At 47.5% G+C, this 23,747-nt stretch overlaps 2 protein-coding genes across 5 annotated transcripts; one reads left to right on the forward strand and one right to left on the reverse strand.

Moving 5' to 3' along the window:
- Positions 1-1,170: 1,170 nt before the first annotated feature.
- RPS6KB2 (ribosomal protein S6 kinase B2) lies at positions 1,171-15,028 on the forward strand. 4 transcript variants are annotated; one of them, XM_079986570.1, is made up of 15 exons: positions 1,171-1,323; positions 1,675-1,709; positions 3,562-3,685; positions 5,791-5,859; positions 5,949-6,096; positions 6,240-6,297; positions 8,308-8,408; positions 8,770-8,860; positions 9,001-9,091; positions 9,601-9,708; positions 10,898-10,960; positions 12,366-12,443; positions 13,558-13,665; positions 13,805-13,917; positions 14,178-15,028. In XM_079986570.1, exons 1-15 carry the CDS (start codon positions 1,249-1,251, stop codon positions 14,341-14,343), a joined length of 1,428 nt encoding a protein of 475 aa, XP_079842696.1. In that variant the 5' UTR covers positions 1,171-1,248; the 3' UTR covers positions 14,344-15,028. The 4 variants fall into 4 exon arrangements, with proteins under 4 accessions (XP_079842696.1, XP_079842695.1, XP_079842697.1 ...); XM_079986569.1 differs by having other exon boundaries at positions 1,212-1,323; positions 5,949-6,063; XM_079986571.1 differs by lacking the exon at positions 1,171-1,323 and adding an exon at positions 1,360-1,433.
- A 175-nt stretch (positions 15,029-15,203) lies between these two features.
- Positions 15,204-21,058, reverse strand: PTPRCAP (protein tyrosine phosphatase receptor type C associated protein). Its single transcript, XM_079986597.1, has 3 exons — positions 20,975-21,058; positions 20,569-20,703; positions 15,204-16,047 (listed from the first exon to the last, which is right to left on the reverse strand). The coding sequence occupies exons 1-3, from the start codon at positions 21,041-21,043 to the stop codon at positions 15,439-15,441; spliced, it is 813 nt and encodes a 270-aa protein (XP_079842723.1). The 5' UTR covers positions 21,044-21,058; the 3' UTR covers positions 15,204-15,438.
- Between the last annotated feature and the right edge of the window lie 2,689 nt (positions 21,059-23,747).

A 23,747-nucleotide genomic window follows, 5' to 3' on the forward strand; every position in this document is an offset into this window, starting at 1 on the left:
ATTTACCTTCCCACTGGAGCGGTACCTATTTATCTACTTGAACTTTGATTTGCTTTCTAACTGCTAGGTTGGCAGGAGCAGGGAGAGAACAATGGGAGCTCACCCCATCACGGGGATTTAAACCTGTGTCCCTTAAGGAGCATATACGCCTTACTAAATACAAGCCTGAGAAGCAAGAAGGGCAGGGTAAGCTGGTTGTGGTCAAGTTTATTATTCTAGATTGGAAGCTGTAACATTCTGAATGAGAGGAAAATGTTAATTCACTATCATGTTGAGGTTTCCCCGAGCAGGTAAGACGTCTGGGGTGGCTTTAAAACCAAGCCAGATGGGTGGGGTATAAATAATAATTTATTTGTATTATCAGTGGCAGGGCATCTGTTTTGCCTCCAGGGCTCAAGTTCAACCTCCAATATCTCCAGTAGGGCTGGGACACACCCCAGGGGTGGTCTGTTTTTATTTTTATTATGTATTTTGTGGTTTTATATTTTGATTTTATTCTGTGAACTGCCCTGAGACCCCCAGGTATAGCGCGGTATATAAATTATTTTTAAAAACCCAAAAACCATGGAGAGGCGCTGCCAGTCGGTGTGCAGAATACTGAGCTAGTTGGACCCAATGGTCTTCTCAGTATAAACATTAGGAAGAACTTCCTGACAGTAAGAGCTGTTTGACAGTGGAATTTGCTGCCAAGGAGTGTGGTGGAGTCTCCTTCTCTGGAGGTCTTTAAGCAGAGGCTTGACAACCATATGTCAGGAGTGCTCTGATGGTGTTTCCTGCTTGGCAGGGGGTTGGACTCGATGGCCCTTGTGGTCTCTTCCAACTCTATGATTCTATGATAACGCTGCTTCCCGCGTTGCCTATGCAACCCGAGATGCTTGGTGGGGTTAAAACAGACTATAGTGCTACAATTGGAGCAACAAACGGAAGAGTTAAGCCCCTTCTGCCAACACACCACAAACGGCTGTGTGTGTGTAGAAAGGGGTGCGCGTGCAGGAAGGTGTTGCACTTCTCCCTCTTTATTCACAGTGTAAAATGGAGACGACCACTTCCCCCACACCCTTAAAACAGGAAACCGGGAGTGAGGTGCGAGTGCGGCCACTCTTCTCCCGCCTCTCTATGATACGCTCCCGCAGAAAGGGCGGAAGCCTCGGTCCCATGACGACGATAACACCCGCGTCGCTGGGGAGATGACGACACTCAGGGAGGCGGGGCCTGGAAGGCCGCGGGGGTAATCGGGGATCCCCTGCTATGGCCGGCGTCTTCGACATCGACCTGGAAACGGAGGAGGGGAGCGACGGGGAGGAGCCTGAACTGGGGGCCTTGGTGAGGCGGGTTAGAGACTGATAGAAGGGAAAAGGGGGTGGGCCTAGCAAGGAAGGCAGGAAGGCAGGCTGGGGAGTGGAAAGGAGGGAGGGAAGAAGCAAGTTAAGACAGTAAGTAAGAGCGCAATAGTATAGATCCTTACTCGGAAGTAAACCCCACGGAGCTCAAGGGGGGTTCCTTCAAGGCATGTTGGTATAGGATTGCAGCCCATCAGTGCGGTCCTGTGCATGTCTACTGAGAAGGCAGCAGCCTTAGTGCCTAATACGTCTCCCACTGGCTGGGACACTCCATTTTCCCTGGTACTGATTGACCTCTGCTTTGTCTCTCCATCTCCCCCCCCCTTTTTTTCAGGAGGTGGACCCAGATCTTCGCCACACAGGCTCTGAGTGAGTATAATACAAAGTCCTCCATTGCATCCCTGGGAGGATTTTGCTGTGCTTCTTTGACCACAACCAGCTTACCCTGTCCCTCTTGCCTCTCAGGCTTGTCTGGACTAGGTTTCTTGTCTGAGATATAGGCAGACTGGCAAGAATTGCAGTGGTGAGTCACTGGGGGCCCATCTGTAGTCCCAGCTAGTCATATGGTCTTGGCATCTAGTACTTAGAGGCTCCCCTAAGCCCAAAGGCATGTTGTCATTTTGTTATATGGTGCTGTCATTGTTACATGACAGCACTTCAAAGGAATGTGTAAGTCACATTACAGGCCCTGCCCTAAGGAGCTTACAGTCAGCCTTTTGATGGAAGGGTGGCAACAAAGGGATAGGATGGGAGAAGCAAAGCTAACCAGGATGCTACATGCAAAATTTATTAAAACTACCACCACTCGATTTCCACTGCTAATGCAATCCACTGTTTACCACTCTCATAGGGAATATGTTGGAGGTAATATAATTGCCTTGCTGAATTGGAGACTAAGGCCTGTGTAGCTGAGCATATATTTTTTCCAAAAAACAGCCAGCTAGATCAGATGCTTCAGGGCATTCACAAAGCAGGGCATGGAGGTGATGGTAGCAGTGTCTGACATTTAACAGGATACAGAGCTTCCATTTAGCCATCAGAGATAGCTTATATTTCTTTGGCAGTGGGTTCAGTGCTGACAATCTAGGAATTTTATGAGATCTTAAGTATGTGAACTTAGTCTTGTGCCTGTAGCTACAGTAACAAGACTTCAGGAAAGTGTGGACCACTGTATCCATACCCTTCAGTACCTTTTGCTATCAGAGAACCCTTATCTACTCTGTTTGCCTTAGTTTTCAACTTTTGTTCTGTTCCAGTGAGCAAGCAGCAGTTGCTGTATAGATTAGTCAGAATGTGACTAATGTGTTCTCACACAGTGTGAAAAAGCTATTCCTTTCCCACCTGTCAGGAAAGTCAATTCTCTAGTTAGACTTCAGCAAGGGTCCTGATTTTGCTTTTGAGGCCATTTACCCCAAACCATGACTACCTGCTTCACACCTGATGTCATTTGTGACATCAGGTGTGGGGCAGGTAAATATACAGCTGCAAAGGAGCAAATCAGGAGCCAAAAGTGTCCTTCGGGTTGTCCTTTGGCAAATGGCGCTCTCTGCAAGTAAGTCTCACTGGGATCACCTGGGCTAGAGAGTTCCTCACCAGCTATTTGGTGCCGAGAGCTAGCCTCATTAAAGTTTCCTGTTTGCAAGCATGATTTGGATTCAAACCACATCTGCAAAAAGACATTTTTCTTCTGCCATTTAGCAAAGAGGCTTGTTGTAACCCCTGATCAGCATTTATAGCTCTTTGAATGCACAGTCTCTTCACCTCTCAGAGTTGGCCTGCAGTGGGTGGAGGAGGTAAGGATCCAGTTGGCCTGCCCCTGATCTAGACTATCAGATTGCCAGAGGAGTAATGGTTTTCTTTCATTTCTAAACACTCTTTCCTTGTGTTCTAAGGTAACGTAATTTAAGGAACTTCACAGAAGGTAAATTTCCTGTTCCTGCCTCTCTACAATAATGCTCCATTCCGCATGGTTCAGGGAGGCCCTGCGTTAATCCAGTGAGGCTTTGCAGGGGGAAGGAGGAAATGGGAAATTAGCTTTCTGTAAACTTTCTTAAGTTAACTTATCTTGGAGTCCCTGCCTATACCTTTATAGAACACATATGACAATTTGTGGTTTCAGTGGTTCTCTTCACTCTTTTTATATATTTAACTGTCAGACTTCACTTTAAAGGACCTTCTCTGCTGTTCCTTTATTTCCCTTGTCCTTCTTTCCCTTCCACAGATTGGTGCAAGGTCATTATGAGGAAATTGAAATCTCTGAGAGTATTGTCAACAATGGCCCGGAGCGCATTGGGCCCCACTGCTTCGAATTGCTACGTGTTTTGGGCAAGGGTGGCTATGGCAAGGTGAGCAGTGCTTTGGGGTGGTGTGCATTGGGAGGGTGGGGAAAGTAGGGTAGTTACACTTCGGAATGTACATATCCCTGTCCCCTGTTGTTGAAAAAGAACAACAACTAATTAACAACAACAAAAACCAAAAAAAGCCAATCTGTTTTGTTGCTATTAATTAGTTGTTCTTTTTCAAAAAAAGTCAACTCAAAACAAATATTAAAAATAAGTGTGAAAGTGAGAGTAAAAACAACCTAAGATTCACAAATATTATATAAGAGCTGCCAGGCTGCTTAGTAGGATGTAAAGCTTTCTACCACTGTTTAAATATCTGCACTGACTCCCAATTGGCTACCACCCAAATTCAAAGTTTCCATGCTGACTTTTAAATCCTAAACAACTGGAGACCAGGATACCTGGCAGGTGGCCTCTCACTGGAAGTAGAAGCCAATCTTTACAATTTTCCATAAAGCCCCTGCTTGTCCTTCCATCACCAGCAAATGACCATTTGCTGAGCTATCCTCTAGGTTGCTCTCCCTTGGGTAATTTGTGAGGTGGAGGCAGTAGTGATCTTTAAACACCTCTTTAAAATTTATGTTTACCCAAGGTAAGTACTTTCCTGCAATTTGACTCCTAATTTTTTGTTGTGTACTCTGCTCAGTTTTATTTGTGATCATCATTTTTCGTGTTTATCTGGTTCTTAGGTAATTTCAGGCTTATGGAGGAAGTGAGATGGATGAAACAGGAAGAGAGACATGTAGGAGGCAGGGAGCGTTTGACTTATGCCAAAGTTGACCAGTTAAAATACAGGTTATTTTTAAGACCATGCCATGTTGATTAAGACTTTCTTTTGTTTTCCTTGAATCTGCTAAGGCAAATAGACTGGGAAACCATAACATGCCCACTTCTCCTTATCCTATAGTTTCATCGACTGTGTGGTATCTGACTATGACTGGGGACTGACCCTGGGCAGTCAGATGGGAGCTGAATCAGACATGCAGGCTGTGTATCTATCTATCTATCTATCTATCTATCTATCTATCTATCTATCTATCTCCCATTATTATTCATTATCACCATCATTACAGTCATACCTTGGATCCCAAATGCCTTGCTAGTTGAATGTTTTGGCTCCCAAACACCGCAAACCTGGAAGTGAGTGTTCGAGTTTGCGAACGTTCTTTGGAACCTGAATATCCAGTGCAGCTTCCGTGGCTTCCAGTTGAGTGCAGGAAGCTCCTGCAACCAATCGGAAGTTGCGCCTTGGTTGTCAAACGTTTTTGGAAGTTGAACGGGCTTCTGGAATGGATTCCATTCGACAAACAAGGTACGACTGTACTTTATTAAGGGCCTTTGACGCAGTCATCTCAAGGAGATGTACGACAAAAAACAGGTGCTTCTGTCATCCCTTCCCCAAAGGACTTCCTGCATGGTTGCACAGTTCATAGAAATGTACACACGCATCGTTGCATCATGGAGTTGCATCATGTTGAAGCAACCCTCATGCTGCAAGGTGGGCTTCCAGTTTTGTAGTTGACAGGATTGGGGCCTCTCTTGTTTAGTTTCCAGATATGTGGTTTTTTGAGTCCTTGACAGGATCGCCCTCCCTCTAGCCCAGCCTTCTCCAGCCTGGTGCTCTCGAGATGTTTGTCCTACAACGCCCAGCATCCTCAATCAATATGGCCAGTAGTCTGCAATGATGCAAAATTATCGTGCGAAACTTATCTGGAGGGCACCAGGTTGGGAAAAGCTGCTCTGCCCTTTGCCCCTTGAGTTCTGTAGCAGCCCCTGGGGAAGAAGGCGCAACGCTGTGAGTCATTGGCAGTGGCATCGCTAGATGCTTACTCTGAAGCAGGAGTGTGCAGAGTACCCAGGGCTATGTACTGAGGGCTGTGATATACCTGATCCATTCTGGATTTTTGCCAGCATGCTGTGCAATGAGTCTTGCTTGTTCCCTGTGCCATTCTCTTATAAAATGGAGATGAAGGTTGCAGAGACTGGACGGGGGAGTCAGAGCCAATGATACCTGGCAAAGCTAGAAAATGGGTGGGACCTCATGAGGCTCCTCTCTTCTGTCTGCCATGGGCCGCTCATCTTGCTTATTGCTTCTGTGCCCACTGTAGGTATTCCAGGTACGGAAGGTGCAGGGCACAAATGCTGGGAAAATATTTGCCATGAAAGTCCTAAAGAAGGTAAGCTGCCTGTCTCTTTGCAGTAGAGGGTATGTGTGCCGTTTCATCCTGTAGCAGGGACCTTCATTCTCTCTCGGTGTCTCCTGCAGGCCAAGATTGCCTGTAATGCCAAGGACACAGCCCACACAAGGGCAGAGAGAAATATCTTGGAGGCCATCAAGCACCCCTTCATTGTGGACCTCATCTATGCCTTCCAAACTGGTGGTAAACTCTACCTCATCCTGGAATGTCTCAGTGGTATGGAAACAAAGATCAGCCTCCGTCAGTGGAAAGGGGACTGTCCCAGTGGCTTGGTGCAACTCCCTGGGAGCCAACCCCTTCAACTCCAGGTGGATTTGGGGGTGTGGGCTGATGGTTTCTCTTCCTCCTGTGTTTTCTAGGTGGGGAGCTTTTCATGCAGCTGGAGCGAGAAGGCATCTTCCTGGAGGACACAGCCTGGTCAGTGCAAGCACCACTCTAGACTGAATGGGGGTAGTCGGGAGGACTGGAGTTAGCTGCAGGATCTCTCTCCTGCTTCGTACACTGGCCATATAATCTCTTATGTTAGGGGTAAGAAATCCGTGGCCACCCACATGGTCAGGGATTGTGGGAGTTGTAGCCCAACAACACCTGGAGGGGCCTAGGTGGCCCATCTCTGCTCTGTATCACTTGCAGCAGTTCTGTAGATAGGGTTTGAATGAATGGGTTTTCTGGATATGCCTTTCAAAACAAAACAAAGCCAAGACTGTTTGAAAATCCTAACCTAATCTATTGTTTGAACATGGGATGGTAAATTGGCCCAGATCCTTAACGGTGACAATTCAGTAGCTTTGTGCTCACTGAACAATGCAGGATAAATATAGGAAAATGACCCTGGTGTGGTTTCTTTAAAGCAAAACAAAAACCTTGTCTTCTAATGTGGCTCTCTTTTTTGAACTATCTGGATGACATTACTAAACTAATGTGCCATATGAGTAGTAGGTTGGACCATCTGGTTTTACTTGATACATGAAAAAAGAGAGATTTTGTTGTTTATCTTCTCAGGACAAACATCATAGGGTGCAGCCTGCCTTGCCTTTGTTCCATTGCTGACTCAATCCCCTGTGTGTTTACTTGGAAATAAATCCCAGTCTGCTGAGCATAGTTTACTGTTGTGTGTTTAGCAGTACTGCTTTAATCAGTGTCCTTTCCCTCATAAGAATTTTTGTTGCCTTCACCTGTAACAATTTATTCTAAAATAGATTGTATTGGTCTTTTTAAGCACCACTGTCAGTTGAACATCCACAGTGACTTGTATTACTATGTGGATTTTTTACAGCACACCTAATCTGACTTGAGTACCTATTAAAAATTACAGCTTCAGTCTCAGAGCTGTTTCTTTGGGGATTTAACCCTTGAGCAGCTACCGTATTCAAGGACTGGCAGCCCTCTGGGAAGAGTCCAGCGCATCAGGCAACACAAAATTGTCAGCTAGCCAGGGCAGTGATTTTGAGCTAACACCCCTTGTGACTGATCTTGCTCACATCATTGCGGGCTATTGAACATACATCTGCATAATAAGATGACCCCATGGAAAATTGTGCATGGTACAACTGCAAAAATTCACTTGAAATGACTCCTCCTGCAGCCACGGCATTGGTTTATCTCCTGCGTGCACTGTAACATCAAACAAGCTTGCTGTTTTAAAAATCCATAGTGCACACAGTGAGATAAACGCACAGTGGGATAAATGCAGATGCGACAGAAATTCAAAAGCACTTGCCAACCAGGGAAGAGGAGCAGATCGAGCATTCTCAAATAAGGCAGCTCTCCCCATTGTTGTCCAGTGAAAGAGGGTCATTGTATTTGTGTGCAGCGGCATGTTGCTGCTCCTCCCTCCGGCCTGACAGGAAGGAGTGCCCTATAAATGCGTGTAGCTGTTCTCAACCCTGATGATTCTTCTGTGGGGCTTCCAGAGCTTTAACTGTTGCTAGAAGTGGGTGGGCATGAGGTAATGCAATAAACACCAGCATAAAATACTGGATTGCTCAACCATGCTCTTGAGGCACGTTGGAGCAAACGACTCAATGACGTTCAGAAAGGATTCTTGGGAACTTGTAGGTCTTTAATGAAGAGTAAATTTTGGGTGCCTTGCCCCTGCTCATTAAAATTCCAGAAATCATCACATTCTTTCCACTTCCCCAAGCCAAAAGGAACCTTGACTTACCTGCACCAAACAGGTATTCCTGGCTGTACCGGGAGATGCAACTTCCCATCCAGCTGCTTTCTTAGCAATTGGGTCCCACAGATGGACTGAATTTTGTGGATTGCCCTCCCCTTTTGATTGACACCAGGCTTTCTGTTAGCAGTTTGCACTGCCTGTTGTTGGGACCCGTGATTCCTCAAATATTGACATGACAAGCCCATTCTGAACTGTTTGGGTGGCTTGTGTTCCTGCTGCTGACTGAGTACTTTTCCCTCTTCTTCCAGTTTCTATCTGAGTGAGATCACTCTGGCCCTTGGTCACCTGCACTCTAGTGGCATCATCTACCGGGATCTCAAGCCTGAGAACATCATGCTAAACAGCCAGGGTAGGCAGCAGCATTCCCAGTGTGCAAAAGGAGTGTGTGTGAATGGGGGGGGGGGTACCTTGGTTTCAGTATGCTCCTTTCCCTCAGTTTATTTATTACTCATAATGCTAATTTATTATCCACTCCTCACCCTTTGAATACAGAGCCCCTTCCCTGTTCTCTATCGGAGTCCCAACCACAAGTTTCAAGAACAAAAGATCTCTTCCCTTCTGTGGTTTCCAGCAAATGCATTTTGGACCACTTGAAGTTTCTAAGTTATCCTCAAGGGCATCCCCACACACAGCACATTAAAATAACCTAATCTCGAAGTTACTGCCAAGTCAGTAACCGGAACTCACTTTCCTGGTTTCCTCTTCTGCAGGGCACATTAAGCTGACGGACTTTGGCCTCTGTAAGGAGTCCATCCACGACGGCGCTGTCACTCACACCTTTTGTGGCACCATAGAATACATGTAGGTGACTTGGACTCTGGGCATTTTTGAGAAATCAGCACATGCTTTCTTCCAGTTCAGTTTGGGTGGGAAATATATGTGGGTGACTACCACCACAATATTATTTCTCCCTCTGCCCCCGCCCCCCACTTGCCTTCCAGGGCCCCAGAGATATTGCTGCGCAGCGGCCACAACCGAGCAGTGGATTGGTGGAGCCTCGGTGCTCTGATGTATGACATGCTCACTGGATCGGCAAGTCTCGCTCATGCTGTGTTTGAAGGCGGGGTTGGAAGCAACAGGGCACAGGGTGTCGACAGAAGGGATGCCACACGTAACTGAGGGAGGGAGGAATTGTAGATCGGTGGTTAATGATGGGTCGGGTTGCAGATAGCCTTGTATCTGGCTCAGCTGGCAGTGGTCTTAGATACTAAGCAACCAACTGAACAGGTTCTGGGGGGGGGGGAATGGCAACATCTCACTACTAGTACTGTCTAGTAAGGTGTTTGAAGGGGGGGGACTGCTGCTGCTTCCTTGTCTGTGTGTCTTCGTGTCTCTGTCCCAGGGCCTAGCACAACTTCATTGTCTCCAACTTCTATTCTCAAAGGGTTTGCACCGATGTTTTGCTGTTGGTTTCCATGCTGCACCCTTAGCCTTTCCTTCTCTGTTTCCCTTCTCCCCACCCTGGCCACCTGCACTTGCTTGAGCTGTCAAGCAGATTCTTCCTCCTCCTCTGCTGAACCCTCTGTGTCCCTGCCTTGCAGCCGCCATTTACAGCCGAAAACCGCAAAAAGACCATGGACAAGATCCTGAAAGGGAAGTTGGCGCTTCCACCCTACTTGACCCCCGATGCCCGTGACCTGATCAAGAAGGTACCAGCCCACCTGTCATTGAATTGGGTCCTGCAGATTGCATTTTGACTGTCTTGTTGCTTAGGTTGCTATCACACCTTCCTCCCCTGGGCATCTTGCAAATGCTGCTTATATGCTTTAATAAATGCATTACTTATGGGTATGGGTATGTAAGGGTAGGCAGGGCCAGCATACTTTGGCAGCCAAACCACTTGTGGTTGTTGAGAGAGATGGGGAGGGGAGAGTGTTTCTATTCAATGTGACACTCAGCTTTGGAGGTAGGAACCCCTGAGGTTCAGCACCAGCCCAGTGATTGCCCTTCAGAAGGGCTCTCCAGAGCAAAATCGTAGATCTGTATAGTTGGAAGGGATCCTGAGGGTTACCCAGTCCAACCCCCTGCAATGCTGACATCAACCAGAACTGCCCAGTACCTTTCAGTACATGACCTACCATTTCCTTCTTCCCAGAGCTGCTAGAACTGGGAAGTTTGTGTGTGTGAGTGTGCATGTGTGTGCATAGTTTGCATACCACCATGCAGACAATCATCTTCCTCCTAAGCTTGGAAATGGTGAAGCGGAAGGAGGGCTTGCCGTTCCTTTCTCTTGCCTGTGGCTGCTGTGTGACCACCTCTTCCCTTCCTGTAATCACCGGTCATGGTGGAGAGGCCAGCTGTCTCTCCAGTATGGCCTGTCCTCTATCTCTCAGCTTCAGGAAGTACTTGGTGCAGAAGCTGATGCTGCAGAGCATACAAGCTGAAATGGATGGGGATGTAGTGGGTGGAGGGCAGCAGCGCCTCTCACACCGAGTGCTCCATTGCCCCGAGAGGCAGTGAGGAGGGGCAGGCCGTGTGCCTGGTACTGGCTAGTGTTGGGGAGGGAAGCAGGTGGAAGCTTGTGCCTCCATGGATGGTGGTGATGACATGGCAGCATGGCCAGTTGTTTGCTGTTATGGAAACTCTAGTCCATAAGATCTGGAGGTGCCAGATGGGGGAAGGCTGTCATAGTTGATGTGTAGACTCCTGTTCATGTGAAAAGTGTTCTGATAATAGTGACTCAAACCTCATCCTGCGTTCTAGAGTCCTGAGTAGAATAAAACGGAGATTACTGTGGAAGTGCTATGCTTGTGAGTCCCATCTGCTTCAAGAGTCTGCTTCTGCCCTTTGAGCTTACCTGAGCAATATTTCTTCCATGCATTCTCTCTCTTTTCCCAGTTCCTCAAAAGGCATGCCAGCCAGAGGATCGGGGGCGGGCCAGGCGATGCTGCAGATGTACAGGTAAATTGGACGAGGGGACAGTGGCAGGCTGTGCTCTGGATGGAGATGGTGTTAGTGAACTCAAACAAAAGTGTAGCCCATTTCCAGGCCTACTGTGGCAGGAATGGAGCAAAGAATTCAGAATCCTGAGAATCTATACTTATAAGAATCTATAAAAGGCAAGTTTCTATCCTTTAAAAATATGTAAGCACTGCCTGGTGAAATTTGTGGAGTGGAGCAGGGAGGGATCTGTGCTCTGGGCAGCATTTCCAAATCTTCAGCAGCTTGCATAGTTCTTTGCCTCTTCCAATAATGATTTAAAGCAGGGTATATTTCTGCAAATGTGCTTAAACGAAACCATCTAGGTTGCAGAAGTCAGCTTTTCATGGTATAGGATTTCAATGAGGTACTTTCATTTCTTAAGTGCATCTGTCCTGAGTTCTTTGGATAGAACAGGCCAGATAGAAGCAGCCTGAAGTCCTTTCCAGGCTCCTGTCCTCTTCTCCCTTTATCCCCTCCCAAGGGTTTTTCTTCTTCTCAGCTCATAAAATTCTGCACTACTGATACCTGGTGATTCACCTGTATGCCAGTTTTAGTAGCTGAGAAGATTGTTGGAGAAAGCTTGTTGGGAAAACCAATGTTACGTTCTATGCCATTTGTGTAAGCAGTACCATGTTAAGGGGAGGGAAATCTGGCACACACAATGTGACTTTTGTGGTCTGTGCTTAGCCTTTTCACCACCATTTCTCAATAATTTTGTGACCACTGATTTTCATCCATAGCTGTATATGGTGTTCTGTTGTTCAAGTCACCCATTTAATTTGAAGTCAATCAGGACTGAGCTCTACATTCAGGAAAAAAGCGTGCAGTACAGCCCCCCATGGACTGCGGCACCAAGAATCTTCTCCTTGACATGCTAACTTTTATAGATAGGAAAATTTTGTTCTTGCAGGAAACACTCCAATCCCTGATCCAGTATTCACATTCTGAAGTGGCACCATCTTTAGAAGGCTGTACCTCTAATTCATTTTCTGAAACATGCAGATTGGGCCCCAATTCTGTACTTGAAAAGGCCTACATTTGTTGCCAAGTTGAAATGACCACAAATGGGAATTTTACAAGAGGAAGTCAGCTTTTTGTTTGGTGTTCGAGTGATGGGTAGCCACTGTGGTGTCTATGAGCACTGTAGCCATCCTGCTTCTCTGGCTTTTGTGCTTGATAGACAAGGAAACGGGGGTGGGGGGAGTTTTCCTGACACCATAACTATAAATCTATGGAGTGCAATTTTTCCACCTGGTTGTAGATGTGTCTGCCGTCTTGCAGGCATTATGAGAGCAGCCTCAAATTTTAGGATTTTGAGGGCTGCTTTGTTTCACGAACGTCAGATAGTTCTGGGTAGCAATAACTTCCCTGCCTTGCCTTTCAGAGACACCCATTTTTCCGACACATTAACTGGGATGACTTGCTGGCTAGGAGAGTTGACCCACCCTTCCGGCCATCACTGGTAGGACCCCACTCCTTTCTTCTTACCTAGGCCATATTTCAGCCCATGGCCTTCTTGGTTCTCAACACTTTAATCCTGCATTGTAGCTTATGAAACTGAAATAGTAATTGCATTCTGCGCCACACACCCTTTCCTTTGGCTGGCTAAAAGCCACGGTTCCTGTTAAACCCATGTGCTCTATGTCTCCCTCCCTCTGCATGGGAGCTCTGCTAAGGTGCTGTGTTGTTTTCCCCAGATCCTAGTGCCAGATTTATCCAAAGAGCCATTATCAGATCATTTCACTCTGTCCTTCTTAGCTTCACCCCTTGGGCAATTCCAGTATAGTTGTGGCTAACCTTGGTTGGTTAACTGTGTGGTTCCTGTGGAACAGACTCCCCAAACCTGAGGACCACCACATGCTTTGGACTGTAAGCCCTAGCCAGCATGGCCCAAGGGTCAGCAACAATGGGAATTGGAACCAAAATATCTGGAGGATGCCGGGTTTGGGAAAAGGTTTACCAGAACTACCACATGTTCTTTGTTACCTGGTCAAAATAGCAGCCCTTAGTTTGTGTAGGTAGTTGATAAAATGGGTGATAACTCTGTTTCCTCATAACCATGCATGGAATTGATGGCAGAGATCAAAGATGCAGTGTAAGAAAAACAGGATGGCTAAATGGATAATTAATCCATGTTGAGTGATCTTGACTTCAAGATGGTCCCCTGAGCTGTTGTAGGTGGGCTATAGTACCTCTGCATTCCATTCTTCCTGTACCAATTTGTCCTGCCTAGTCAGCCCAGAGGAGGGCGGTGTGGTGTCTCCCTGGAACTCCTACTAGTTCTCTTGCTCTCTGTACAGTGGTACCATGGTTCACAAACTTAATCCCTTCTGGGAGTCCGTTGGACTCCCAAAACCATTTGAAAACCAAGGCCTGGCTTCCGATTGGCTGCAGGAGCTTCCTGCACTCAATCAGAAGCTGCGTCGGACGTTCGGCTTCTGAAAAATGTTTGCAAACCGGAACACTTACTTCCGGGTTTGCAGCGTTCGGCAGCCAATTTGTTCAACAACTAAGCCGTTTGAGAACCAAGGTACCACTGTATACTGATCACCTCTTCCTCCCTTTCCCACCTGCAGCAATCCGAAGACGATGTCAGCCAGTTTGACACCCGCTTCACCCGGCAGACCCCCGTGGATAGTCCTGATGATGGCTTCCTCAGCGAGAGCGCCAACCAGGCCTTCTTGGTAAGGGACACACAGCAGTGTTTGCCTTTCCCTAGCGAAGGGGCTGCAGGGTTGCTGCTGCTTCTGAGTTAAACCAAATCCTGAGGTTCCAGTAGTGGCCCGGATCGTAGCCGTGTTGACCAGCTGTTTCCTTCTGCAGGGATTCACCTACGTAGCCCCATCAGTGTTGGAGAGCATCAAGGAAGGCTTTTCCTTCCAGCCCAAGCTGCGATCTCCCCGCCGTCTCAACAGCAGCCCCCGCACCCCTGTCAGGTAAGGGAGAGCCACGAGGTGGCCTAGATTCTAGAGTGCATTCCTCGTGGGACTAGGGCAAAAGCAGGGTGAGCTCAGGGCCTCGCTTACGACAATAAATGTTGTCTCCGGCATCCCTTCCCCAGGGGAACGGCTGCGCTGTCTGGGCCTTGGTCACTACGATACCTGTGGTTCTATGTGGAATGGGGGGCAGGAGAGGACAGGGAGGCATGTAAGTGGTGAAGTCAGGAACTGGCTTAACTCCAGCCCATGTTTTGCAGCCCATTGAAGTTCTCACCCTTTGAAGCCTTCAAGCCAAGCACAAGCACGGAACAGATGGAGCTGTCGCCGCCCTCGCTCATGCCGGTGCCAGAAGTCTCCGCTCCGCTGCCCATCAAAACCCCATCGGGCACCAAGAAGAAGAAGGGCCGGGGGCGGGCCCGGTAGCGGAGGCAGCAGTGAGATCCTTAGACCGTCCGCCTTGGCAGGGCGGAGCGCTCTGGTTGCCCAGGTGGACGGGGGCTCCGAGGTGGAGAGAGCTGTGCCACAGCAACGTCAAGCCCTGTTTGGGGAGCACCTTTTCTCCCCTGCTGCAAGGGGCCACCTTCCCTCCCAGCTGCAAAGGGTGGTGTGGTGTTGGTGCTTTTCCGTCATAGGGAACGATCCCTACGTGAGGTGCTTTCTTTTGAAATATATAGTGAAACGTGGTGGGAACGGAGGGAAGTTGAGACACACAAAGGATCGGTCAGAAGGCGCCTGCCTCAGGGCTGAGTACGCTGCCATCTTACTGGTGGTGCATTTTGCGTGAGTGTGAACTGGGGGTAGGGAGGACTTTGCTGTTAGGACATGCAGTCTGGCTCTCCTCGCTGCTGCCAGACCCGTGGCAATTAAAGCTTTAGGACTTGTAAAGCAAGGGGCGCAACTTTGACCAGATGGAAAGGATTGAGCGAATCCTACTGGGTGGAGTTGCACCCTCTCGCGAGAAACATCTGCACCCGTCTACTTTCCCTAGTGTGCACCAAGTGCCAAAAACTGATGCTGCTCCCTAAGTGGCCGTGGCCAGGTCAGTCTTTCCCCCGGGCTACTACCTATCTAGCAGTGCCTCTTTCTGTACCCTTGACTGTGAGTGAATCCTAGCGGTCTAGTTGCCGCCCAGACGATGGGCTGGTAAGTGGCAAGGATTTAACAGCTTGTTTCTGTGGACTGCTGCCACGATGCCCATGAAGCTTGGCCTTTGCCAAGTAGTGCAGTTATGGTAGGAGAGAGTCATGCTGTGCTTCAGTCCACAAGGAGACCACTACGGTGTCTCTTATCTCCCCTCTACTTTATTTGTCATAGGAAACTTTCAAAACAAAATGGAAACTCAGGCTGCATTTTTGGTGGGGCAGGCGATTGAGCAAGCTAGGTGCAAACAGGAAGGGGTCAAAAGGCAACACAGGGCAAAAGCAGCTTCTGCTATGTCCATGGGATGGGGCGGTGAACTGCCTTCAGTCTGTAGCTGTCTTTGCAGAGAGTGCTTCAGTGCCCTCTATCCTGCTGCTTCTAGAGGGCAGTGACATGCAGCTGTTTGCCTGGGTCCTCCCAGGCTGCTGTCCCAGAGAAAGAATGCAGATCACTCAGGAGAGCCCCTGCGCTGCTCTCGGTTGCCTTTGGGTCCCCTTCTTCCTCCGAGGCCTCCTGCACTGCTTTATCTTCTGCTGGCTCCGGATCGGCCTTCTCCTTGGATGCTTCTTGCTTTTCCTCCTCTTCCTCCTCCTCCTCCTCGTCTTCTCCTTGGAGGAGCTGCTGCTGCTCCCTCTCATCCCCCACATCAATGGGTTGCTCCTCCCCGGACTCTTCGTCTCCCAGCTTCTCGTCCTGGTGTCCCTGTAGCGGCTCTCCGGGGAGTTCCCCTCCCCAAAGCCCTTGCCATCGGAGCATCAGGCCCCTCAGCAGGCGCTGGGGGTGGTACCTTCCTCCTGAATTGCGGCTCAGCCGACGCCACGCCAGGAACAGCAAGAGGAGCAGCAGCAGCAGCAGGCAGACCAGGAAACTCACGACGATGTCATCGCTGCTCTTGCCGCGGCCGCCACCTCTCTCTGGAGCTGCTCCCATGGCTTTCCCTGGAAACAGCAGGAGCAGGGCAGAGAGCGCGTGGACGAACTGGGGCCTCTACAGAGAAAAAGGAGCCAGGATGAGTCCCTGCCCCAGCAATTTTAATATGACAAGGAGCCTGCTGTCTGCAGCTGTGGCGCTGTTCCCTGGGCTGTGTGGATCATGGAATCGTGCCCTAAAAACTCCCACTTGCACAGTGTTAATTGGACTCTGATGTAGATATTAAGGAGGGATCATGGTGAAAAGAGCAGGGCACTGCCATTGCTCGGAAGCTGTCTTAGTTTTTAAAATGTTCACCAGCAACTGCCTGCATATATATATATTTTTAACCTACATGCTGCAGCTAGGAGGGCTTGCAATTAAAGAAGACAAAAAAATGAGTTCCTGGCCTTGTGTGATGTTTGGGGATTTTACTGGGTGCTGCAGTAGATCTGCTCATGGGGGCTTTGCATCATCAGTGGTGGCTCACAGACCACTAGACATTTGCTGAAGCGCTATAATGTAAGAGGAGCAAGAGTGCGGGTGATTGTTTCCTAGCACAAGCTCCACTGATACAGTCATAAAGACATATCCAGGTGGCAGAGGAGAAACTACAGCCAATAAAAGCTTATAGCAAATTGACTATAAATTATGCAGGCTTAAGAAAATGTGCATGCATATATATATTTCTTGCATATTTCCCCTGCTATTTTTACATAATTTACTCTGCTGTTAGGGAGGGACAAGGAGCTATGTAGGGTCTTTGGAAGTCATCCTCAGTGACTATTGTGGTTTTGGAAATTCAGCAAGAATTTCTCATGCTTATGATTGTGAAGATATGATAAAGCATGTACTTTTAAATATAAAAGCTGTGATTCTTTAGAAAGCTGAACTCTGTATACAAAGCCACCCTCAATTTAATCTCAACCTTCGCTTCAGAAGGCAGAACCTCTATTTGGTGCTTTGGCCATTGGCAATTACTGTACTGTCTGCCCCAAATGACCTGAGACTCAGTATGTCAGGTGAGGGAAGAAGATATATTTTTGCTAAGCCAGCGTATGAAGGTAGACAGTGCCAATTATCAAGCTTTGTGGTTACCAAGAAAGAGCTGGTCCATTTAACTTGGGAAACATGGTGTTTCCACCCGGGAACGAACCGGGGACCTTTCGTATGTGAGGGGTCCATTTAACTTGGGCAGGTCTTGCTTCAGCTAATTTTACAGGGTGTATTTGTCAAATGGTGAATGTCCTATTAGACGTATGGAAGGAAGCGGGCTGTAGAAGCAGACTGCAGGGAGTTTCGGCTAACAGTTTTGGTTTAATTGGATGCTGCATAGCCACACCTCTGTGTTGCACTGGCGCTAATGGAATACAGGCTGGGCGACAAGTCTGTTCCTTTCTTTTTCCTCCATGTTACTGAAGCGAGGCCACTGAATATAATTCAGCAATGGAGGAAAAGGCTGATGCTATCAAGGAAAGGGTAATCTGGGAGAATATTAAGACTGAACATGCAGGGAAAGGGAAGTTCCAAATCAATCTTGGGAGACAGCCTGCATAACTAAGCTTTAACAACCTGGACTTTGGATATTTGTGGTCTTCTGTGACCTGAAAGTAGTGAAGTAAGAAGAAATAGTAGCATTAGGCAGAGAAAGCAGCAGCAAAGGAAACTAATGTTGAGGCAATGGGACAGGATAAGAAGTCTCTAGCAGCACAGGAACAGCAAAGTCTTTCCCCATGTTCCATGATACTAATCAGCAAGGTATCTTTACAGGAGATTTCCAGTCTACTAACAGGATTTTTTGTTTTTGTTTTGTTAGGGGGTGGTAGAGTAGAATAAAGTTAGGCTAGGAGATGAGAGTTTGATAGAGCTATCAACAGGTTTCTTACATTTTGAGGCTATTTTCTGTGGGTGCTGGATCTGTTTTCTGATCCGCTAAGTTCACACCTATACCAAAGCCAATGGTTGCCAACCCTTTCAATAGGCACACTTGGAATCTGGAGTGAGTGTCATGGGCATCAGTCACAAAATGGCTGCCACATCTAAAAAATGCAGAACCATAAAATGGTGCAGGTACCCCCCTCCCCAGTCAACGGGGAAAAAGCACAAATACCAGTCACAGGGAAGCCCTTTGCAGAAGAAAGAGTGCATGTCTAGTCCTAACCTCCAATGAAATGTGGGTATGTTTAAGGTTGTGTGCTAAGTGAAGGAGAGTCTAAGCCAATAAACACAGGAAATGCGAATTTTAGGGGGGTATTTCTAGAGACCTTTTGTGGGCATGTGCACTAGTGAAACCTCGGGGTTGTATTCAAAGTTGTGCCAAAGAGATCTATCCCATCAGCACAAGGATTTCTCATGTGACACAGCACTGTCCCACTCCTCTCTCTGTGCCCCGCATAAATCTAATATATTTAGTTGAATACCACCTCATGTGCCTGTGTGCCTTGCAGCCTTGGTACTCTCACTTCTAAGAACTTGTCCTCTGCATGTTTAGAAGAGAGCAGCCATTTGGCACCATCAAGTCCCACAAGCAGCACAACGTGAACATTAGCAAATGACTGCAGCAACAGCTTTCTCTGAAAGGTTGCAGGCCTTTGCAACCGGTTGCTTGCTCCTTTACACAGAGAAAGTAACTGTAAGAGCAAGAGCATCGAAAGGCCTGTGAGGGAGAAAGGAGGCCACAGGATAGACATTGCCACTAGGGTAGCCCCTGCAGCAAGGGTGGAGACCTTGTGACCCTTTAGCTTCCATTTTAGTTTGGGGGTCGGGAGGGAGTGGCCCCCCAGGATTCCAACTCCCATCAGCCCTAGGCAGCATAGCCAAAGGGCAGGAATCATGAGAGTCCAATGATAGCTGTAGAATCCCATCCCTGAGCTACACTAAATGGAAGCCGAATTCTACTCCACCCACCCTCCAAGCGAGATACCTTGTCAGAAGGCTATTTGCATATGTATTACAGGTGGGCCGTGGGGTTAGCCTTTATCACACTTTTAGCATTTTGAAGAAGTATCAGCTTGTTAAGACAACAAAGCCGATGCTTCTTCAAAATGCTAAAATAGTTACTGAGCGCTATTAGGAGACCACAGTTCTCTGTGACCCATTTTTTCTATAGAATCTGTACATCAGTCTCCTTCCTTGAAACAACTGGAACGGCAGCCAATGGGCCTATGCTACAGTATTTCTGAAGAATGCAGCAAGACACAAAGCACAGATGGGGATCTTGTGGCTCTCCTGCAGTGGGTAGACCACAGCTGACATAGGGCCATAGGTCAGTGGCAGAGCAAGTATCTGCTTTGCATACTGCAGGTTCCAGGTTCAAGTTCTAGAATCTCTAGGGCCAAACTTGGGTCTCCAGCTGTTTTTGGACTACAATTCCCATCATCCCTGACCACTGGTCTTGCTAGCTAGGGATGATGGGAGTTGTAGTTCAAAAATAGCTGAAGACCCAGTGTTGGGAAACACTGGTGTAGACAATACTGAACTAGATGGACCAATGTTCTGACTTAGTATAAGGCAGCTTCCTATGTTTCTATAGTCCCTGACCATTAGCCATGCTGGCTGAGGCTAATGGGAGTTGGAGTTCAATAATATCTGGTGAGCAACAGATTTCCTATCACTGCTATCTACTGCAGCAGAAAAGCCCTTTGCTCCATCCCATATTAAAGGAAACAGCTTTACCAACAAAGGATTGAAGGCGGCAAAAAGCCCAGTTTTCAACTACTCGCAAAGGCCATTAAAGAGGCTAGCATCAGAGCATAGGTTAACCATGGCGTTCTCTAACCCAAAAGCAGAAATGTCATCTGATGGAACAGAAGAACTTTAAGAGTTAAGGCAGAACATCAAAGGAAACAGAAGCGTCCAAGAAGCCAACGTGCCAGAGTAGTGCGCCTTATCAAAACTGCTCAGTGGAATAAGGAGGGAACACAGAACAAAGGACTATAAGCAATGAAAGAGAAGCCATTCCAGTGCTGCAGGTCCCGGGCTTTCATCACAGCAAAAGGGAAACCAGGCGCCATTGATACCTTTTAAGAGCTTTTGCCGCTTCCAAGTGGTTTCACACACAGGGAGGGAGAGAATGCGGCACCTCAAGGCATCTCTTGAATTATTTTACGATTTTCCGTGCAGCCTTTTCACTGAAGAAAACACCCAAGGGAGCACCTTCTCCTCCACTGCAGCAAAACAAATTATAGAGCAGCAGCAGCATGGCCGCTGCATTCCCCCCCCCCCCACCAGTGGGAGAAGAGAGGGGACAAAGTGGAGTCCCTCTGGCCAACTAGGGATGGCGATGGGCAGCATCTAATCAGCCTATGCCAACCCCCTCTCTTATTCTTCCTTATCTGCCTTGGTACCACTGCCTGCTCAACTTCTCCTGGAGAAAAGAGAGCCTGGCAGCTTGCAGAAGCCAAAGAACAGCAAATGGAAAGAGCCCAGTGAGAGGCTCAAAGCTTAACCAGGAAACATTCTGGTTTCTAAAAGCCTTGGCCACTACTGTCTCAAGTCCAGTAGGGTCGTGCAACTTTGCCGCTTCTTGCTCTCACACACACATGCCACCCTTCCAAATCCATCTTCTCCAGCCCTGTTGGGTTTACCCTTCTTTCTTACCATCGTCAGGAGTGGAGTGCTTTTTGCTCTGCTGCTCTGCATGTAGCCTGGAGGAAAATGAAACTTTGCAAGCAGTGGCCCTGTGTGTGCACTTTGGGGGTGGCGGAGAGATGCTTCCTGCCTCTGCTCTTCACCCTGCACAGAGAAAACACTGCAAAGCTATACTTAGCACCTGATGCAAAGAATCAACTATTTACCTCTTTTGGGTACTTCCAACCATTATCAGGCTTAAGCAGAACTTCCCCATTGCACTGATAAACATCTCTCATTGGGAAGAAAGCCAGAATTATTAACCAAATTTGTTTCTCATGCCAGTGTCTGTTCTGCTTAAATTTGGGGTGGGGAAGAGGGAGATATAAAATGTACCAAATCAAGTACTTTGGACAGCTATCAATGGTTGTCCCACCTTATTCACAAGGCTTTCAGAGCCTATGCTATGTACTGCAGCAGATTCCTGTGTTTGTTTGCTCCTCATCTGGGCTTGTACAACTGGATTAAGGACTCCTGATTGTAAAGGATAGTCCACTGCAGCTGATAGAGGAGTTTTTAAAAAAGTAAAGCACACTTCCACACCACCTACATCCCGGGAGGACAGTGGCGGGGCAAGGTGTGTAATATAGAAGATGTACAGAGGGTGCTCAAGAAAACTTTGCAGCTGTTTCCTTGCCCAGGAAAAGTAGAGCCAGGATGTGCTCTCTTCATTTCCACCACTTCATAGCCCTTGCAGTCGTATGGGAAAAGAGAGCAACCACTTTTCTATCCCGTCAGCAGCTTTTGTCTATGCAGAGAGCACAGATCACAAATTGGTACTGCAGCGTGGAGGCTTTTCATGCACGGTTTGCATTCACCTTACAACAACACTATTTCCTGCAGGCTCAGGCAGCAGAGGGCCTTAATTTAACAGTGCCAACCACAGGTTTCCTGCCATCCCACCCCCAGAACAGCTTCTGCTGCTTGGTCTAGGACAGGAAGAGAAGCACACCTGCCTCCCGCCACCTACACTCTTCCGGAGAACCTTAATGCACAGCGTGCATGCACTTTGGTAGAAATCATATTGGCTTCTCCAGCAGCCACAAAAGACGTTGCTAGGAGCTAGACGCCCCACAAGCCCAGGAGATATTCTCTCTCTGCACATTCAGTGTTTACTGTGGTGGGAGATTGAATGTTTCTGAATTACTTTGCTTTGAAAAAACCTTAAAACTGCTTTTCAGAAAAAGCTCCTAAGGGAGCATTCAATTCATTGTGGTATTTTTAAACAGTGGAAACAAACAATAGATTGTGTGTGCACATACACACACAGAGTAATGAATATAGCAGTTGATAGGACCGCATAAAAGGCAATCCGGCAGGAGCTAATTCAAACCAAAGGCCTGCCTGAACAATGTGGTCTTCAGCAGCTTGCAAAATGTCAAAGGGAGGAAGCTAGAGATGTATCTCTCACCCTTCTGAACTATGCTTCAATAGAGGGAGGTGGAACAGAAACACACACACCCTCCAGCAGATCTCCCAGGGTAAGCAGAATCAGCTATTACTTTAAACTCCCTGAACTGGGCTTGGTTGGAAATACACCAGAAACGAGTGCAGATTAAACAAAGGAGCCCCATGCCTCATGTCACAAGCTCCTGACATCAGCATCCTGCATTAGCTGCAGATTCCAAATGATCCAATGCAGCCCCACAACATTGCAGCAGTCCAAGCAGGATGTGACCCAGGCATGACTGTTGCAAAAGTGGTGCAAGAGTGTTTTACATCTATGATGTGGCTGTGACCTTGTATGCCTTGATGGGAGAACAGAGAAGAGATGTAGGAGGGAACTGTTGTTTTTGCTCCTGGCCCTGGCCCTGGCCCTTGGAAGTTTGCCTAGACGAGAATGTGACCCTCAGGCTTAAGAAGGTTCTCTGCCCCGTTCTGTCAAGATTTGCCACAAGTCATCAGCTCCACGGTCTCATTGCTCCCAGTTCCTTATCAAACCAAAGGCACTCAAAAAGGCATGTACCACTTTATGCACATTAGGCATGTGCCTGTGCACACAGCTGCAGAACACATTCCTTTTGCACATGCCCAAGGCTGGCTGTTCCAAGCTGAAAGGAGGGATGCACCACTGGAACAGAAGGAAGCAAAATTCCTTCATTGCCAAGGAGTTTCTTGCAACAAATACAAGCACTGAGCAAAAGCTCAGGCAGATGCCAGATCAAAAAGAAAGGGGAGGGAAGATGCAATGGGAGTTGCAGGAGAAGACAACATGAAACTTCTTACAGTCAAAGCACTGTAAACCAACTGAATATGAAAAGCCCCCTGGTGGAGAGTGCCAGAAAACCTTTCCTTTAGGGACCTATCCTTTTAAGGATACCAAGAGAGAGATTGCCAAACTAAACCCAGATCAAACTTGGCTCAGCAACTAAGATAGTGGGAAGTAGCAGAAACAAGAGGGAGCCTGACCTGCTCAAGTCAAAATGCAACCACGAAAGCAAGCCTGTTTCCCATACAATTACCTATCCCTCCTTGAGCAGGCATCTCACCAGGTAAATATCTAGGCTGGCATGTAGTAATTTGCTCTGTTTATGTGTGAGGGATAGCTCTACCTACATTCCTCTTTCTTCCAGAAGAGGGAGGCCTCATTTAACCTCCTGCCTCTATAGTGCACACTTCTCCAACCTTGTTCCTCTTTTTAAAAAAATGCAAGCTCCAGTGCTACACATACACACAAGGATTGTTCCAGTTACATTCAAAAGTAGCAGCAAGCATGCATTTTACCTTGCTTAAAAATCCAGATTATAAGTAACAGGAAATAAGCTTTGTTAGAATTCAAAACAAAAGTGGAGCAGCCAACAGGAAAAGGCCTGAATATTCACACATGTTCAGGGCATGCAAGACGCTCTGAAACCCAGTATAAACACAGAACAAGTGAAGCAATCTTCCCATTAAAAAAAAGTGAACATTAAAAGTTCAGGTTGGAAAGCCATTGCTTACTCACATAGACAGCCCTACCTTTCCATGTAAAATTTGGCTCCTATACCCCTGAAAGCTATATGGCACATGCAGACACCAGTCATTTCCTAACACTGATTTAGAAAGGCTGAAGTTTAAGTGAAGTGTTCTTGTTTTTCCTGCAAGCATCCAACATGACTTGTGTCCTCCTTGGTTTCTTTGGGCAGCTCTAGGTGAGCAGAAATGCCAGG

The sequence above is a fragment of the Podarcis cretensis genome, assembly GCF_951804945.1.
Source record: "Podarcis cretensis genome assembly, chromosome: 1".
In the NCBI taxonomy this organism is placed as follows: domain Eukaryota; kingdom Metazoa; phylum Chordata; class Lepidosauria; order Squamata; family Lacertidae; genus Podarcis; species Podarcis cretensis.

Coding starts and splice junctions, on each gene's coding strand:
- RPS6KB2 (XM_079986570.1), top strand. CDS start 1,249: ATGGCCGGCGTCTTCGACATCGACCTGGAAACGGAGGAGGGGAGCGAC. Junction 9,092..9,600: donor ATGACATGCTCACTGGATCG/GCAAGTCTCGCT, acceptor CCTGCCTTGCAG/CCGCCATTTACAGCCGAAAA. Junction 13,918..14,177: donor AGCCCCCGCACCCCTGTCAG/GTAAGGGAGAGC, acceptor CATGTTTTGCAG/CCCATTGAAGTTCTCACCCT.
- PTPRCAP (XM_079986597.1), bottom strand. CDS start 21,043: ATGAGGAGCAAACAAACACAGGAATCTGCTGCAGTACATAGCATAGGC. Junction 20,704..20,974: donor CTGAAAGCCTTGTGAATAAG/GTGGGACAACCA, acceptor TTCTCTGTGCAG/GGTGAAGAGCAGAGGCAGGA. Junction 16,048..20,568: donor GCACTCCACTCCTGACGATG/GTAAGAAAGAAG, acceptor TTTTCTCTGTAG/AGGCCCCAGTTCGTCCACGC.